The following is a 20,059-nucleotide window of genomic DNA, read 5'->3' as shown; positions in this document are numbered from 1 at the left end:
ACAACAAACTCTGAGCAGTAACCTACTGCACTGGCGATGATTTGGATCGTGCAGTGAGCTTTTTATGCGGTGACTTTTCCACTTTAATGACAGCCCTTGTCACCCTGCACGCAAATGTTCAACTCCAAAAACTCCACTCATCACTATTTAATGGAGTACTGAAGCCACATCCTTCACTTTGCCCTGCATTAGATGACTTGTAAAAGAACGCAAAGAAGCCAGAGCGCCCCCCCCCCCATATTAGAATGATGTTCTATAGAATGATCTGAAAAGTGAGACTAGTGGAATGCTGGTGTTCTTTACCTGAAGTGTGCCTTGATGTTGCTGGGGCTGGAGGATCGGGTCTGGACCTCCTTCTCCTGCTTCTCCCTCAAGATCCTTTCTGCTAGCAGGTAGTATGTGGCTGTGATGTGGTTGTATTTGTTGGTTTCCAGGGCTCTGAAACAACAAGTCAGACAACAGGAACATGTGAAAATGGAAACGACAAAGAGGGCTGAGGACACGCAACACGGAAGTGCTGGACGTCAACAGTAGTGACAATCCAAAATAACTGTAAAAATGGTATGGCATTCTGTGTTTGTTTCCAGGGAGTCACCTGTAGTGCAAAGTCTCAATAAAATTATCTCCATATGTGACCATCACAAATGACAAAAGTAGACAATCATGACATTTGAGAAACTAGAGCAAACAAATAATTGGCATTATTGTTAAGAAAACACACCATAAAACAATTATTTCATTTGTGAAAGTGTTGCAGAACAATTATGTGGCCATCAGTGTTGTTGCAGCTCTTTTGGAATCTGTATGTAGATTTGAAATGAAAATTTAAGATGAAAAGCTAGTGATGCATGAAACTAAAAAGACCATAATTCTTTTATAAGCTCAGGTTGAATACCAGTAGAATCCCCAAAGCAATGGAAGATGTAAAGTGTCAGACAGAAGCAAAGAACAGTCATTAGAATATACCATTTAAAACATTCTTTCTTTGCGTAAGTCTCTTATATTTAATTTCATTTTAGTTAGAAATGTAGAATGTTTAATATGTTACTCCATACAATGCAACCTCAGTACTCAGTCAATCCAGTCAAAAGCATTAATACCAAGTGAAATATTTCAGCAGCATCAAGAGAAGACGTTTCCACAGGACTATAGCAAACCACTGATACACAGGATTCAGATGCATTTATCCTGGAAGAAGAGTTCATTTCTGTGCAAGACTACACCCAGAATGCAAATGGAAACCCTATAGAGACCTGAACAAGACAACTCAACAGAGAAGGACATCCTCCTGCCGCTGCACTGGCAAGGTGGAAGATAAAGCTGAAAACACGCAGTGGACAGAATGAATGTCAGGTGTGTCTAGCAGTCGATGCCAGACCAGGCATGTGGTGTCAGGGTTTGGTTTCTATTATCTAACCACAATATTTAGATTAACACAGCTCTACGACTGCATTCCACAGAGACACTGTCTGAGCAGATTTAATTAAACATGACAAACCTCTGGAAGTACTACTACAATTATCTGGCAGGGGCTAGCTGAGAGAAATTCAAAGGAGGCAAACATCTCACTAATGACGAATGATGACTGTGGAGGAAACAAAAGAAAAGCTTTCTCCCTCTCAGTAAGATTTTGTCCACTAATAAATGATCTTATTAATTGGACTGCCATGATATTAGATCACTACATTTGTCCAAGTCCCCATGTTCCATCGTGAAATGAAAAAACTGCCTTAACTGATTGTATGACCTCTGTGACTTTAAAGAATCTTTACCCAAAACAACATCAAGATGTCTTTGTGAAGCATGACTTGCTGACCTCAGTGACCCAGAGTTCATGCGTACAGTCTGAGAAAAAACACATCAGTGCATTTTTCAGACTCCCTGTGCAGCCAGTAGGATTAGAGCTTAAGCTCTGCATGTTAATGAAATTAATCGAGTCCTTAGGACTGCTGCCAACAGCTGTATACACAGGAGGAGTAAGAACGTTTGTTTGTGTTCTTGCTACTGTATTTATTTGTGTTTGGAAGTACTTTACTTGCTTTACTCTGAGGCTAAGACACAGGTCACTTTTCAAATGTAGTGTAAATAAGCAGGAAAACCTATTAAGAGATGTGAAAATATGTTGTATTCTGACAAATCACTCACTACACACTGCTCTGGTGTTGTGTTGTTACACTATACTATACTCCGGCTGTTCATTACATAGGAAAATTCAAAAAAGGAAAGTGACAGGAATATCATACCTGTTCAATCAGAGATTATTACTCTGCCGAGGAACGCAGTGGAGTTATGTGACGATCGGCACTGTTTGTCTGTCCGTGTGCAACATTACTCAAGAACAGACAAACGGATTTGGATGAAACTTTCAGGGAAGGTCGGAAATGTTGTGATTAGATTTGGCAGTGATGCAGCTTATAGTCTGGATCCACAGATTTGTTAAAGATTTCTGGATCATTGTGAGATAGCAGCACGGCGTCACCGTTACTATGACAACAAGTGAACAGTACATCAGCTGCCTGCTGACGATCACATGATTGTAATGCTACTACAAATCCACCACTGCAGACTCAACAGAACTTATCTGTCAGAAATCATAACAGGAACAACTGTGGGAGTGTTTCTGAGTCCCATCAATTCCCGTTGCCCGCTACATATTTAGGTCACACGATTCGGTATCCGTACATAACGTACACATGCAAAACACATACCTGTGCTCAGCGCAAGGTCATTGTGTTTGTGGGTACAGCTATACTAAATGGACACATTCTATGTTGCTGTGATTTCTGATCATCAATAACTAATAAACAAATGTCACATTTCTAAAAAAAAAAAAAAAAAAAAAGAATGCTGCATTTCTGACAATGCCATATGGGGGAATGAGCAGTCTTGGTGGAATACTGCACTTTTCTTGTTATTTACTTCATCTGCAGAGAAAAGAACATATGCTTTTAAATTTTTCTGTTTTATTAAATTATATTTAATAAGAAACCTTTTTTCTTTGCTTTTTTATCTGTATCTATTTAATTTACTGTTGATACCTTTTGTTGGGAATGTTGACTCAATAACTCCAAAATATCCATGTTAGAAGTCAATAAAAGCCAAAGGGCACAGCTGCTGCCTGTCCTGTTCGACTCTTTTTAAGAAGATGCACAAGACGCATCACTGTTGGGGGGGGGGGGGGGGGGGGGGGGGGGGTTCTCAGCTTTTATTTACATTTAAAAGTAACTTTAAGTTAAAGTTTGCTAGGGATATGAATAATGTCAGTCTTGACTGTATATATGTTTACATATACTTTTTTCATATAACACCTGTGCATAGGTATAAGGTTGAGGCATGAGGAAGAATCTGGAAATAATCTCCAGTATAAATTCAGAAAGTTGTGACTGAGGGAAGAAAACAAGAGCTGAACTATATTTTCTGTCAGTATTTTCTATTGATAAATGTGATGCCTCTGCTCTATTTAATCAAGCAGGGGCATCACTAATGGACTGATGTATGGCAGCCAATTGAAACTGTCTTCTCTGTACTATAGCTGAATGAGTATTATAGTGAATAAAAAGACTGCAACTCGTAGCATCTGATGTGTGATAGCAAGGCAAGGTCTCTGCTGTATGACACTGACTTCAGCTTATGATAGAGCTACTGCATGAGACAGGAGAGTGGAGAATGTACAGTGAAGCACAACTGCAGGAACACAGCATCACACACACTCTTACACAACAGATCCATCAAAGGCTGATGCTCAGTGGGGATGAAAAGCTTGTAAAAACTGTGAGTTACAGTTTATCTCTCTACTATTATCTCATGAGCTTATGTAGAGTGAATCACAGCTTCTGTGGATGTTCCCAGTGACAGAATACAACTAAGAGTGTTTAAAGTCTACATTCCAGAGGGAAAAAAACTGTACTTACTTACTCTGCAGCTATGATCACCGTTTAGTTACTTTTCAGGTAAGTCACATGACAACACAAAAGTCTATAAAATACAGCACACTAGAATTAAAGCGGTAGTTTCCAACTTTTTGGACTTGTAAGCCACTAAAGCCAAGCTTCTGCAGACTGCTGTCAAGTCCAACTCAAAACAGCTGACTAGCATATGCTTCTATAAAAATTATAATAAATGGTATGCAAACAAAGATACGCTCCACATATGCACAATAGTAAACATGACGGAAGTCTCTTAACAACAAAAATCAGAAGTGCTTTGCTTGTTGCGCTTTGTTGAAAAATGTGGAAAAAGTTTTTTAAAAAAAATGAAAAGAAAAGTGTGTGTGCAACTGTTTGTCAAGAATATACTGAGGACGTGGTTTACAGTACAAACTTACAGCATGAGCATAAAGTTTCCTCTGTAGACTGTTTACTTTCAAGTCCCTTGCAGAGGGTGGAGAAAAAAGTAAAAATTCTGGACTTGTGGCTCCTTGTCAAATTCCAGGTGTCTAAATCCTTCACATGGTTTTATTTTTATAGCTGCTCAACAGAAATACTTACACTTTAAGAAAGAAATCAAAGACAAAAATCCAAAGACGTCAACTAGATGTAGGTATCAGAATCTTGTGTGTGTGTTTCATTCTATTAATCATCACACAACTCATCAGATTTACTGGATCTTGTGAAACATGAGCAAAGCTCTAGTTAGAACATACTGAACTGCATATGAAGTAGTTAAAACTGATGTCAGTGACAGACACCACCTTCCTGCAAAATGCATACATTTTTTATTTTTATTTTCTATGGATTTAGCTCAGAAACATACAATTATTGTGTTAGTACTTTTACATCAGTAAAGCTCTGTTCTATTGGCGTGCCTGCATGCAAGCACACAACACACACACTCCCAACTGCTGTGTACACAGAAACATAATGAGTTACTTTGTGGTGCTGTTGTTCTGAAAGGAAGACAAAGGCTAAAGTATAAAGTGAGGCAGTGCACACTCCACTTATTATATTTTGTGTGTGTTTTGTGTCATCACACCACAGGGAGCTCCATAGAGAGAGCTGAAGGTGAACTGTGAAACACAACTGACAAGAACAAGTGTGAACTTGAAATCCTGACTCTGAAATCAACAGCTGTTCTGATTTATTCCTTTAACGTTCTCCCATGCAGCCCTTTGTGTTTCTCAGCATGTAGCAGCACTCTGGGCTTCTCTGATAGCTGGAGGGTAAAGAGTCAACGGTTCTTTAAGTCAAACATCTGTCAGCATGCTTCAGGCTTTCTGTTAATGTTATGTGTGCTGTGTTATGCAACTCCTCATATGTTGGATAGTGAAGTGAAACAGAGAACAGGTTGACTCACATTTTATGGAGCCGCAAAATGGAACAGTCCAACTGCCATCTATTCAATTCATTCAGTTCAATTGAAAGGCATGAAACATTGCCAGAACATCCAAATATAATTTGTTCAAATGTTTGAAAGTATAAATAATAATGATATTCACTGTCAGTGTCAGATACTGATGCATTGTCTTAGGAAGTCTTAGGAAAGTTCTTCTAAGACAATGCTAACAGGCCATTTGTTGCGAATGAAGCAGGAGCTATTTAGTAAAATTAGGTCAGCATAAACATGGAACAATCACAAAACAAAAAAAATTCATAAAATCTGTATAAATCTTCAGTGACCATGTGTCTCAGAAAAATCAGTCAAGTAAATAAATAGCAAAATGAAACGAGTACAAAATGACAAACAGTAAGATATGATTGTTGTCTGTTGACGCTACAGAACACAACATAATTCAATGAGGGTCATACACACACAAGGTAGCATTGCATAGTTACAACCAAAACCTAAAGATTCTAGTTTAAAATATTTTTTTTTAATCAGAAAAGAACTGAGAACTAATTTTCCTTTAATTAATCACTTGCAAGACAAAGTACAGCCATAAAAGAAGGTTTCAAATCTTTCAAGCCTGAATTTTATAAAAGAAGAAGTCATATTAGACAAAACAGGACTGTGGCTTTTAAAGACTCCCAGTAGAAAAGCTCTTATTTTGACAATCCTTGGAGGATACAATTACAATGTATTTTACAGCTCTCAGTATGTCAAAATCTATAGTGTGTTTATAACTTTATATTTTGCTGATGGCTTGTTAATGTGACACAAACTGGACCAGGTAAAACAGTTGCATGGTGGAAACGAGGCTTTGACAGGACTGATAAGAACACTGTGTGAAGAAATGCTCAGAACAACAAGGGCAGAGAACTCTGGTAAAAACAAATGCAAAAAAAAAAAGAGATGCCACAAAAATGTACAGCACCTCTAATGTGCCACTCAGTTTGCTGCAAAAATGCATTCAAGAGCACAATCCTTAATAACTTACAAACATCATATACTTCTGAAAAATATCTTTTGATTCTTGATCATATCCAGTAGAACACTGCAGTTTTAGACCCTTTGATGTGCTTCACACTTATGGATCAACACCTTAAACAGGACTTCCTGGGCTGTATACAACTGTCTCAAATGCACGTTTTCCTTGATATGTTGTGAGTCGGAGTTTTTGTGTGCCAATGTGTAGCCGTTGAAGGTGTTCACATAAAAAAAAAAAAAAAAACCACATACTCCAGTTTGTATAACAAAGGGACAAGACAAAGAGCAGCTTACTCGACTATGGCCTCTCGGTCAGCAATGTCTCCCAGCACCATGCGCTGGATGATGCTGTTGTGCTCCTCCTCTGACAGGTTCTTGTGGGAGACGAGGGGAGTGTTGTACTTGGTGGCTGGGGACGGGTCGACCCCCTGCAGCCAGGCGTGGCTCTCAATCTCCTCCAGGGAGGCTCGCCGCTTAGGGTCTCTCTGAAGCATCCGGTCTATCAGACTGAAGAGAGAGAGAGTAAATAAAGAAACAGTCAGTAAATAAAAATACCAGTCAGTGACAGCTCGATTAAAAGTAATCAAGGGATGCAGTCTCTATCTAACCCAAATCCCTTTTGGTTCTGGCTGAGCATTCTTCCTGTTTTGGAGTGTAAAGAAGCTGTACCCTGATGCTACGCTCAGTGTGAGAACAGATTAAATGAGTGACAGAGACCTTAGAAATAGGTGCTGCTGGGTCCTGAAGACCCCGTCTACATGCTGGTGAAAAACTAGTGATATCTGACAGCTTCCAGGGTACAAGACGGTCTCCACCTGCTCCACCACCTGCCCTTTCTGCCCCAGGGAGCAGACCCATCAGAACAACTCATGAGTGAGTGGTGTGACTCAAGAGCTCTGCTCCTCACTGTCGTTAGACCTCACAGAGTGACACATCACCCTCGACTAGAGTGGAATTGTGACTTCAGTTCGTTTTACGTCAGTTCTGTTAAGTCCAGTGTCTGAACTTTTCAAATCAGATTTTTTTTTTTAAAAAAAACAACAAAAACATCTGCAATGAAGATAAATAATTAAGTTTTCCTATGAAACAAAACATGTTGGTGGCTTTGGTTAATTTAATGTACACTTTGGTACTTCTGTTGGGCTGCAGAGCTGACATCACTAAATGTATAATTACACAGATATAAGCACTGTTATTTTTTTCTAAATAAAAGTCCTAAAGAAAACATGTATGTGACTAATGGCAGCCACAACCCAGTGGTGACATTATTAGTAACACTCAAGTGTCTACTTATTAATTTTATATTCTTGTGTTAATACTCCAGTTTTGTAGTGGAATGCTACCATGGGAATGAGGCTTTTACTCTGAAGGATTTAGGCTACAAGTTTTGCAGTTGCTGTTTGCAGAACATGTACATAAGAAGGATTCCTTGGTTATATCAAAACCATAAGGATTTCAACATGTGGGTGGTTTAGTGAAGGTTTGTATAACTGTTATGAGTTTACTTAATTTTTTACTCTGGAGACCATGTGCATCAATAACAACAGTACATAGCTCCTTAACTGTGGCTCTCTTCACTGTAGTCAGTAGCAATCTGTAAAAACATTTGCCGAAAATCAGAATTGGATTTGCACAAAAGCTCTGTACTGCTGTTTCCCAGAGGTGTCTTTGCACAGTGGCTGATGTTAAGGTCGTCTATTTGCCAGGCAGAGTGACACACTTCCATTAAATGTATTTCCTCATGTGGAGCAGTTAGAAAGTGTAACAAATAATAATTATGATAATTCTTTGAACATTTTTCCCTACTAACAATCAGGCAGAGTTTGGGTAAATCCAGTATCAGATATACCTAATGACAACGCATTTAAACGTACTTGTACGCTGTTGTGCCCATTTACGCCATCTGTCCAAGTAAAGATGCTGAACACATATGCTTAGATTGAGAGAGATGATGTGTCAAAACATTTTGCAGATATGACAGTCATTTGCAAAAGGTATTGTAGTTCTGCCACCAGCCTTGCTGGTTTGGATGCTTCCTTTAGAGGTGTAGCCAGCATTTTAGCTTTCTGCCTCACCAGAGCTTGCTGTCTCAAACCCATTTTGTTGTTGTGCCACACAGTATGTGGAGCAAGAGCAGATGGAGACACAGAATATATGGTGTACAACATATAGTGACAGACTGTGTGAGACATTTGCTTCAGCATAGTTGAAGATGTCAAACTACATCTGGTCAGCTGGCAGCTTAAATTCCACACAAATGACACTGTTGAAAGCTGGGATCTCAGTTAAACAGGATTAGGTGGGATATGGAATCTAGTGAGAGGACTACAGTTACTACAGGACAAAAGCATCATCCATCCAGATGAAAGCCATCTTCATCATGTGTACAGTAAGTGAGACATATAAACATAAAGCTCAGGATTTACATGTGGCATATAACAAAAGACTGACAAAGGAAAAAAAGAAATTACTATGTGACCGGAAAACAGGAAAAAATAGCTTTCTCTACATGAAAGCGATCTTTAAACAACAAAGTAAATCTGCTCTTTTCATGTCTATAATATATCCTACTATTTGTTCACCATGCATACACACTTGTAGAATTTTAGTGACATGCACAAAGAGTAAGTACAAACCTAAACTTTAGTCCTTACATACATTGATATACAGACTACAGCAAAGAAATCGGTGCAACCATGCCAATGTATTTCACCTCATTTGGCTTCACTAAAATCATTTTTCCAACTCCACCTAATCCCCAAGTGTATTTGTGGCAAAGTATGAGCAGACCATGGCGATGGAGGCTGCAGGCTAACAGGCTGGGCAGAGCAGCACTCAGCTGTCCGTCATGCTGGGGATTAGTCAGAGCTAGCCAGTCTCCCCTGGGACCACAACCAGCAGCAGCAGCAACAGCAGGAGCAGTGGAGGGGAGACAGAGGCAGAAGGGAAGGCCCAACTATCTGACAGCAAACACTCTGCACGGCTGGTTCAATAACCCTACAGACACATACACATTTACAGATATATGGGGATTTTTTACACCATGTTGAGATGCATTTGAGTGAGATTCATGTATTTTGTCAGGGTCAGTGCTCATGAACCTGAGTTAGGTTACAAAATTCATGTTCATCTCATGCCTGGGAGATGTTGGAAAAGGGAGTAGCCACAGCTTCATATACAAAAATCAAGACAAATTGTTCCAGTAAGTGATAGAATTCCAATAAATAATAAAATAAAATGGCCAGTGCAGTTTGTTCTGAAACAAATCTAAAACTGCATTCTCAATTTCTCACTGGCCAGCTGTCATTCCAGCATCACACAGTCTTACTGAGTAACCATCAGCAAAAAGCAGTGTTTAAGTATTTACCTAGTTCAGCATTTGTAGGTGGTATAGACTGTGACAAAATTACAGGTGTTAAAGTGTGCGTGAGCCAGAGACTAAGTTCTGCCAAAAACCGTGAGTGAAGAAACTCCACTCTGTAACATAAATGCACAATCTCAAGTGGACAAGTGCCTCTGTAGTGCTGTCATATCAGTCCCAGTCATATGTCCTCTAGCCAGCTGTCAATTTCAGGAGTTGCATTCTTCCAGCCAGGGCTTTTCTTGCACAGATTTTTTTTTATTTTTTTGCCAGCACTAAAGGAAAATCCCCAACACCTAATGGTTAAGAATTGAGAAAAAAAACTATTTTGTTATAGGGTCATTCCATATCATAGACAAAAGACGGTTGCACCACCATCTCAGATTGTCTTCATTTTTTGTTATTCTGCAGAAGGGTAAAAATGACTGAGAAACCCAAAGTTACAGCCTCACAGGCTCACTGGTTTTCATTTTACAGCCTGTTGAAGGGAGGGGTCCTTAATTTTTAAACTCCATCTGTCATTTTTTGATGATTTCAAACCCTAATATCTCAGGAAGTACTCCATATATCTTCTTCAAATTTTCAAGTTCTTTTAAATGTATATAGATGCATAAAATAAAGCGGTCAGACAAGTGTTATGATGAAAATCTGTTGAGGCACAACCATTTAAAAAGTGCATAAGATTACAATAAGCTCCAAAATGAAATGCATTTATTAGGTACTTAGCATTACTCTGCTGGGTCAGATAGGTCAGATTTTGTTGTCTGGGTCATATGCAATTTTTTTGATACATTTTTGGGACACTAAATGTGCCTAGGGAGGGCGAGGGAAGCTGTCAATCACAGGTCGTTTGCCAAAATTCACCATATTTAGGCTGAAATTACTCCATGTGGACAAGGTCGCACATTTTAGAAATTTTGTAGGTTTGAAGATACACATGAAACCTTGTAGAACAAGATGACATGGTCATTAATATCCCCCGCCACATGTGATGTCTATGAGTCTATATCCAAGATAGTGATCAAGGGCCATAACTCTGTTAAATATTATCGCACAGGTCTCATTTTCGAACTTGATCAAGGTGTCCATGATGTGAAGCTACACACTAAATTTCGTAATCCTAGCTGTAATAGTTTCCGAGAAAAGCTGTCCCCTTCATCTCGGACGGACGCCAAACCTATATCCCCCTTTTCCACTTCATGGAGGCGGGGGATAAAAACTTAAAATGAACTTTGGTTCTTGCTTTATTCATTCTCCACAGCTTATACCAATAAGGACGTTTTTCTCTTTCAGGTGGTGCTGCAAACATAGTGAACAAATCATATGTGTTCTTATGTTTTAGTTAGTGAACCAGGTGACACTACAGAATCCACAGCTGAGTCAGAAGACATATCCCCTGGGCAGTACGTAGCATGTCTATATGATGGCCAGTGGTGGCTTGGCAATGTCAAGTCACATTCCTCAGAGCATGATGATTTTGAAGTACAATTTATGCACCCGCATGGACCAGCCAAGTCCTTTTACTGGCCAAAACATACGGATGGGTGCTGTCTGCCCAAAGAACATGTCCTGTGTGTTGTCCCAGTGCCTGATGCAGTTGGTTTAGGGAGGCGTTATAGGTTTCCTGGTGCAAGCATTTTGAAGAGAGTTGAGGACTTGTGGGGATCAAAGTGAAAAAATGTTGTCTAAATAACTTCCATGTCTCTAATATGTTTAATTTAGTGACATTTGATTGTCTAGTTTGTGTTTAGGTTGTAATTTGTAAGAAACCACCAGCTAGTCAAAAACGTCTACCCCTGTACACTTTGTGCCTCATTTTCAAGATGTTGACAAGCAGAACCAAAGTTCTTTTGTAGTTTTTTTAAAGTTAAGATAAAGATAAAAAATTTTGAAACTTGTACAACCCTGTCCACAATCTGAAATTTTAGTTCAAAAATAGTCATTTTTTGCTAACGACCAATGTTTGAGACATTATTGCAAGGTTGTGAAAAACATTTTCAGTACTAGTCATGCTTTGATACTTACTTTATGTTGCATCCTACCAAACTGAACCATTTTTGAGGACCAAATGATCTCTCTTGACCAGGAAATGCCACTATGAAAAGCTCATCTGAAGAATTTTTTCACATATTGAGAGGTCTGGTATACAAAATAAATGAGACATATACCTTGCTTGAAGCTCAAAATATTATGTACTATATACATATTTTAGTCCTGAAAATTTCAAGCAGATATCTTGAGAGGTTCCTGAGATATAAAGTTGTGAAAACTGAAAAAAATTACAGACGGAAACTAAAAAGCATGACCTTGCCCCTTTGTGGGCCTGTAGAACCATAAGGATTGGGATTAGGACCTCAAAATTTTGGCTTTCCCAATGAAATGTACCAAAGAATGGTACAAAAAAATATAAAGCAATTCTGAGGTGGTGGGTGCAACCACTTTTCTGGATTTTTGTCTATTTGGTATGGAATGACCCTGTAGGGAGTTTCATTCACTCAACACGATAGACATGTTTGTTTATCAAATATAACATATGTCAAAAATAACAGGAAATACACATTTCTGTCAAATTAAGTAAAATAAACACATTGTCTTTACTGTACGTAGAGCAATCATGCTTGCTGTCGTGTGTAGTCACAACCCCAAAGACCCATTCTGTGGCACATATAAACCCAGCCAGTTAAACTTTTATTCAAATCAAATTAATAATTTAAGCTTTAACAATATTTTCAAATCAGGACATCCAGCTTCTGAGGCAAATAGCACATGGACAAAGTGTATTAAATTTAGAATGACATTCTGGTAAATATGGGTGGTGCACTGGATGAGTTTTGGATCACACCAAAAATACCTAATTGAGACGTTCTTTATTTTTAATAAAATGCAAGTGAATTCCTCTGCAAACCGTGACCATGACTTGTGTAAAAGGGCCTTTATCTTATACAGAGAGCTATACTGATGCTTTAGAATCATTTCTGTTACTCCTATACAGTACATAACTAACATACAAAGTGCAAACATGCCCTCCACAGCATGTGCTGTGCTGCTGTACAAACAAAAACGAGTCAGTGGACAGTAACCAGTATGTACACGCAGAAAAACTGTGTCATCTCTGTGCTGATGTTTTACGTTACCTCTTCCATAACCAAAACTTGGGCATGTGTGCTGCCACATACTGTGTCTGCACACATGTCTACACACAACAACATACAAACAACTATTTTTTCAGTCCACTATAATTACAGCACAAGGTGAAAAGAATGTCTTCTTGAACTCATATATGTGCTACTCTAACCAGCACTTGCCTTCCTTACAAATGGCTGCTGTGTCTCATTCCTCTCTCACTCTCATTCCCTGAGGACCTTCACAGAAAGAGGCTGTAAAGTACTTGCAGTCAGTCACACAAGGGTGCCTCCTTTTATATTTCCTCCCTCTACAGGTTACACACATTCACACTTGTGTATAATAGCTAGTCCACACATTTTCTGAGGTGTGTTAGAGATCCCACAAACCCACGAGCCAGAGAAAGTGTTAGAGTGTTAAAGACACGGCAAAGGGAAAAATTAGAATCAGAGCATTCATGGACATTTTCAGCTTTCCTCCAGAATTAAAGTGTAAAAATCCGCAGGCAGTGAACTGTCTAAACACCCAAGCTGACGGTACATCTGTGTGAGTCCCATGTCGTTTGTACAGTAACATCAGCATCCAAAGAAACACTGTTCTGTTTTGTCATTGATATAAAGATGCAGTTCAGGCACCATAGACATCACGTCATGAGGCAGACAAGAAGTGAAGTGTGTTTTTTTCTATATGTTGATGAGGGTGGTGGTGACCGTGGCAGGGAGGGCTGGTGGATAGTAGGCATAAAAAAAGGACTATTTTAAGTCTAATCCCCAGAAATTGAAATCAAGGATGACAAAAACAAACAACGCTCAGAGGAAGAGGGTGTGGGATTGCAAAAGTGAGCTGGTGAATAATTAATTAATTGAAGCGTGTAAATGCATTTTGGTGAGTCAACAGGGAGTACAGAGCAGAAAGAGACACACATCCACACACAAAGAGACAAACGGGGGAATGAAAACACAGAAATATGAAAGGCTGTGCTGATCCGGTGAGGTGGCACACAAAACAGACCAGAACAGGACAGCTCGCCTTATGGGAATTACCTGGAGGACGAGAGCCTCAAAAACCACGCCAGCTGAAGGCTCACAGTAAACTCTGACCTCAATTACACCAATACTACAAACTGAGCCCACTCACAACCAAACATACCAGCCCTTATTACTGGCAGACAAGACTTCACAAATCAGTCCTTCTCCCCTCCCATTTTCGGGGCCTCTCACTCTTTTCTCTTCCTTTCTTTCTTCTTCTGTCAAAGGGTGTTATATAAAATAAGCAAAGGTCAAATACAAGCCAATTAATTTTATAGCCTGCAGCTGGCTGCCTTTAAAACAGCAGTCCACTAGCTTTAACCGTCACCAGCTCCTCCTGCTATCCTGAAAAATACCACATTACATTTAATACTATGACATTGTTAAAATGGCTTGTTTTCATTGATTTTAAGATGTTTGTTTCTTGCACCAAAGCCTATCTATAACAGCAAATCTAGCTTTGGGACTAAAAGAAACATTATGATATCACATGTTAAGTCTTGGACTCTGGGCTTTAATGTTGGTGTCAGTTTGACACAAGTCAGAGCTCGGAGCATGAACAGGAGGAGCACATGCAGGCACGTGATGCAGTACGAGCTCCGTCCAAGTACTAAATACATGGGTGTAAACAATGCAGGATTTAAGAAAAATGGCCCTGCAAGTGTTCTACGACAAAGGAAGTGCAATTATTCACACATCTCAAGAAAATACGTAATTAGCTTTGATATATAAAGGTCAATCCAAAACAGCAGATTTGCATGTGCTTCTATACACTAGCAGTCAAAAGTTTGGACACAACTTCTCATTCAATGGTTTTTATTTCAGCATTTTATACATTGTAGATTAATACTGAAGACATCAAAACTATAAAACAATCCATATGGAATTATGTTAAAAAGAGTTAATCTTCAGTATTAATTTACAATGTAGAAAAGAAGACAAATAAATAAAAAGCATTGAATGACAAGGTGTGTCCAAACTTTTGACTGGTACTGTACATACTACAGATAGGGATGGACTTCCATGCAAGTGTTCCACACACGTGTATATATTTATGACAAGTAGATATCACTATTGACACTAATGTAGCGGTACGACGTTATGATTTATTGCTCTCGTTATAAATAATTGGGGCACCACCCTAGATCTCTAGGGAAAAAATTAATATTAATAAAAAATTAATATTCATAAAAACTTTGATCAATCTCATATCAAAAAGTCTTGAATCCTCGTTTAAATTGACCACATTCTACACAAAGAAACACAAGACTGTAATTTGGTCTATAATGAGGTATTTATTAACTATTCTATGAAAATAATGACAAGTGAACTATGTACAAGGTAGATATGGTGTGTGTGTGTGTGTGTGTGTGTGTGTGTGTGTGTGTGTGTGTGTGTGTGTGTGTGTGTGTGTGTGTGTGTGTGTGTGTGTGTGCGTGCATGTGTGGAATGTGGGAGTGTGTGTGTGGTGAGAAAAGGAAATATGGTGAGGATTAGCCAGAGCTAACCTGACGAGGTAACCGGTAATTTGGATTAAGAATTCTAATGATTTGTAAAAGAATAAATTGATTAAATGAATTAAATGACCAAGCGGTTAGTACATCACCCATAGAATGGAATCAGAGCAAACTCAGCTGGAGTTATTGAAGTGAACCGTCATGGGGCTGGGACTTGCGAGGCCTTCAGATTATGCACACGGTCTGGACCTGCGGGTTCGGAGCGGTGCGTCGTCGTTGTGGTGGCCGAGATGTCCTGCCGCGGGTTGATCGGTTCTGTGCACATGGACCTGGTTCGACAGGTCTCAGCTGAGTGTTGCTTGGCTTAAAAATGATGGTTCTCAGGCTTTAGCCAAGAAAAATGGGTGTTGATGAAAAACGGTCAAAATTAAGAAAAATAAATGCTGGTTCTGAATCGGTTCTTCAGATTAAACGAATAACGAGCAAAATGTCTCCTTAAGTTACAAAAATGTTAAAAGATAAATAGTTAACAAACTTAGATGGTGAGGGAATTTCAAAGATAGAAAAAAACGCGCTTTAGATAGAGAAAAATGAGAGAGACTTTGGTGGGCCTCTCAGGGCCAGATGAGGAAGAGAGGGTAAGGTACGTAAGAGGCAAGAGAGAAGAGTCGGTAAGAGAGAGCAAGCGAGCGAGATGTGGGCTACGGCTGACTTTATCTGTGGGTCCAGCTAAGGGGAGGACCTGGGCGGAGAGAGAGAACTTTTAGGCGCGAGTCTGGTGGAATTTGGAATCTCTTTGTTCTCACAAAGTAGAGAAGAAAGAGGAGTCCAGAATGGATTAAAATATGATATTAAACGCGCAAAACACGATCTGTCTATCCCACCATATTCAGTTGTGTGAAAGTGAAATGTGTAGATTAATACATATGTTCATATGATGTGAATCATTTCATTCATAACTATATGTTTATGTTTATGACATTAAAAATATGTATCACAGTGAAAATATAACAACAAGTCAGAGATTTGGTAACAGGTAAATACAATGGTCATCATTCAACCTAAATGGAGAGGAAATTCAGAGATTAATAAGGGAATTCAGTCCAAAATCATAGTATCCTGGGGAAGAAATGATTAAACATCACAAATTAATAAATCGACTTCTGTAACAGATATAACTATCAAATTCGGATATGATGTACAACATAATCTCACTATAACTTTGGTAATCAGGAAAGAGCAAAATAAATTTTAGAAATATGAACTTTGAAGTAATTAGTCTCTTCAGTTAAAGAGTGTGTCTCTCTCTGTTCCAGCCTTCTGCCATAAAGTTTTACGACTTGTTATCTGAGCTGTGGAATGCAGAGACGTCTCCGGCTGAGGGTCTCCTAAAGCTGACAAGGGATTTTAGCATGAAAGTTCATTAAACAAACATCCATAGCATATAATTGAAAGTCATTGTCTTTTAAAAAGAAGAAGTTATTCCAGGGGTTTAAATGTTCACAGGAGCTCCATCCTTCTGTGAATGAAAACCTACAGAAATACAAATGTCTCAATCCTCCTATAGAGATGGGTGTTGGTCAGTGCTGGAGAGAGGGACAGCTTATCTGAGTTTTGATCAGCTCAGGAATTCCAGGGCCTTTGCAGTCTTGCTACACTAAATGTAAATATAACTTCCGTTGTTGACAAGAAAACTGCAAGATGTAGTATAAATTGTTGAGACCCTATCAGGCAAGGGAATAAAAAGAAAGCTAAAGAGCCGTTCAGGTAAAACTATGGAAATGACCTTCCTACCTACTATAATCCCATTGTCCTCTCTGTAGGTTTTCTTACCTTCTTCATCACTTCCCAGACTTTTAAACATATGGCAGCAGTCACACTGTTCTCCCAATTAGACACAAGTTACACCAAGAGCAGATGTTGCAGAACCAACGTGTGTTCCTCCAGCGGCCACAGTGTTTAAACTAGGGCCTCTCCTTATTAAACAAGATGTGTACTAATCAGCCACAACATTAAAACCATCTGCCTCAGTCCCATTGTGTGGCCTACAGCAGCTCTGACTCATCGGTGCATGGACAGGAGCCCTCTGAAGGTGTCTCGCATCGGGACGTTGACAGCAGAACCTTTGGGTCCTGTGGGTCACTGCAGCGCATCTCATGAATGTTCGACTGAATTAGGATCTGGGGAGTTCTGGAAGCTGAATTAACACCTTAAGCTGTTTATCTTGTTCCCCAAGCTGTGTTGGAGCAGTTTTTGTGGCGGTGCTGTTGCCATGTGGGGTGGTGCTCGATTTGCAACAACGTTCAGGTAGGTGGTACATGTCAAAGTGACGTCAACATCAAAGCCAAAGACCCAGGCTTACCAGAAGAACACACATTTCTGGGTGGAATTACTACACTGGAAACTATTCAGCAAACACAATTTAATTATTCCAACTTCACAAAGACTGAACATCATTTTCTCTAATCAAACTACCACTAGTTGTTTATACTTCTCTCTTGCCAAAAGTAAACCAGGTAGTGACATTTTATCCTAGATAAGAAGGAGCCTTTATTGGATATTGACTTAAACCTTTCTATTGATTGGCTAATGCTTTTAGTCGTACTTATAAAACGACTATATATGATGTGTGTCTATCACATCAGCACTTCCCTTTTGAAATTGCATACTTGAGACATTTGATGATTGCAAGTCATTAATTTATATTTGGAACTATTTAACACAGATCTCAGCAGCGTGGTGGAAGAAAAGTTCATACAGCCTCATATCGGACAGTAAAAGTGTCCCAGTTCAGAAGAAAGGCAAAACATTGCAGCGTATTAGATGAACAGCCATTTTTGAAATAATAGACGATTTGTTGGGACAATGTATGGATCACGATTAGCTTTTTGTCCCAAGAAAACTTCATAGTGAATTGATTTGCTCTCAGTGAGTTTCCTCCAGTAAATATCGTCTTCTTCACTGCTGCTTAGTTAACTTTTGTCCATTTTACACTCATTCATTTCTCTGTCAAACTGGGTGTGGAAAATGAGTTTAGAGTGACTGCATGTTTAAATGAAAAATTGATATTTCATTTAAATACAGATACAGACAATTCAATGAGTGACATGGTAAAAATATAAGCCTGACACTCAGCATGTGACAAATTTCTCTTCTGCTCTGAAGTCAAAGCCCATCAGATTGCTCACAGCTGCTTCAGCTTAGCACTTCAATCTAGTCAGATCTGTCCTTCGACTCAGAGGAGATAAGCGTTTATTTCCTGTGTCTAAAAATACTCTAATGTGCTCTGAGAGTGTGGAAATACAGAATTGGCCTTCACAACGTGTTGAGCACATTGGCTCTGATGCCATCGCCCATGTCCATGAAACCCACTCATTAGCCATTGCGTCAATTGAAAAATACATGGCCGTCTAATCAGAATTAGAATGGGTTTTCATTTTTTGAAACGCTGTAATTTCCCGTTTTTACAGTTTGTCAGACCTGATCTACTTTAAAGAATGTGATGTGCATAACTGCCTTTTATAATTAGTGCAGAAATAGTTTTACTGAGCCATGAGACACAGGAAATATTGAGGAAATAATGAGTTCAATGCAGTCAATGTGAATACATAAAAGAGTCAATGAGAACAGCAAATTAGATCAAGTTAAAAGAAATATATAAAAATCCCGGCCACAATTGCTGAAAAGACTGTCCAGCTTCAAAAATCACCCCAGTGCATCTTCAGAGAATTAATTACTACAAAATTAAGAGCATGAGCTACAAACACACATGGTTAATTATGCAACTGTTAATTTATTTGCCTCACTGTCTAACTTATTATGAGGGTGTAGCATGTGTTGTGTGTGCAGTTGGACTGTACTGCTCAGCAGCTGGGCTGCTCAAACCACTGTAAGGGTTTTAATCTCTGCCAGCTACTGGAGCAAATTGGTCTGCAGGGCCTGGAATGAATCAGTGAGGCTACTGCTGGGTTCCAGTGCCTTCCATTTTACACTGCAGATCAGAAGAAAGAGCTTCACAATGATTGATAGCAAAGTGGTATATTTTAGTCTTTATTGTACATTTGTAGCAATGCCAAATATTGATGCATCACAAAAGTAAAGGCTGATGCATTTTGTTGTAATGACTTGTCTTACAATATTCTAACTAACATAAATATGAAGTTGCACATGTGGCGGCTGACACTGCACTATGACACCTATAACTGTTGCATATCACAAAGTTACACTGAGCTTAACAAAAGTAGATCTGGCTACTGAGCAGGGTATATTTTGTATTTGCAATTACAAATGCAAGAGTTTGTTGGCGTGTATTTTCTACTCTGATTGTATGGATACACATTTTTATGTTGTTTGTGACATTGTTTAATATCTTTATAATGTGTCAATCAAAAATATAATAAAGAGCTGATATGAATACAGGATGTTCCTATGTGGCTAAATATGCTGTATTTTTGTGTTGTGGATGAACTCAGTCATTTCACTCTACTATTTTTTGTGAAGCAGGCCAGTAATGCTGTTAAACAATTGATGAGAGAAGGTCATTAATGGTAACATTATTACTGTAAAGTCTTAAAACTAGATGCAACATTAAACAGAACAGCAGGCTGCCATATGGTGAGTCATGGGTTCCATCCAGTCAAAAAGCATGAAAAGTATTTACATATTTTGCTTTGTGACAAATGACAAGCTATGACTCATTTATGCCAAAAAACAAACTTTGAGAAGGTGACATGTGACTTTCGGTGAAGGTGGATAACTTGAATGTGTTATGACATATAAATATACAA

General features: G+C 38.9%; 1 protein-coding gene across 2 annotated transcripts in view; it reads right to left on the bottom strand.

The window, feature by feature from the left end:
• snrka (SNF related kinase a) overlaps positions 1-20,059 on the bottom strand; it is a 79,141-nt gene that overhangs the window by 12,323 nt on the left and 46,759 nt on the right. For both annotated transcript variants that reach the window (XM_022218848.2, XM_022218849.2), the window contains exons 4-5: positions 6,598-6,810; positions 304-438 (exon numbers count right to left, since the gene is read on the bottom strand). In XM_022218848.2, the coding sequence (XP_022074540.2) occupies positions 304-438; positions 6,598-6,810 (348 nt within the window). The remainder of the gene's footprint in view (positions 1-303; positions 439-6,597; positions 6,811-20,059) is intronic.

This window comes from Acanthochromis polyacanthus, chromosome 12 (genome assembly GCF_021347895.1).
Source record: "Acanthochromis polyacanthus isolate Apoly-LR-REF ecotype Palm Island chromosome 12, KAUST_Apoly_ChrSc, whole genome shotgun sequence".
NCBI lineage: Eukaryota > Metazoa > Chordata > Actinopteri > Pomacentridae > Acanthochromis > Acanthochromis polyacanthus.
This window is presented reverse-complemented; position numbering and strand designations above follow the sequence as displayed.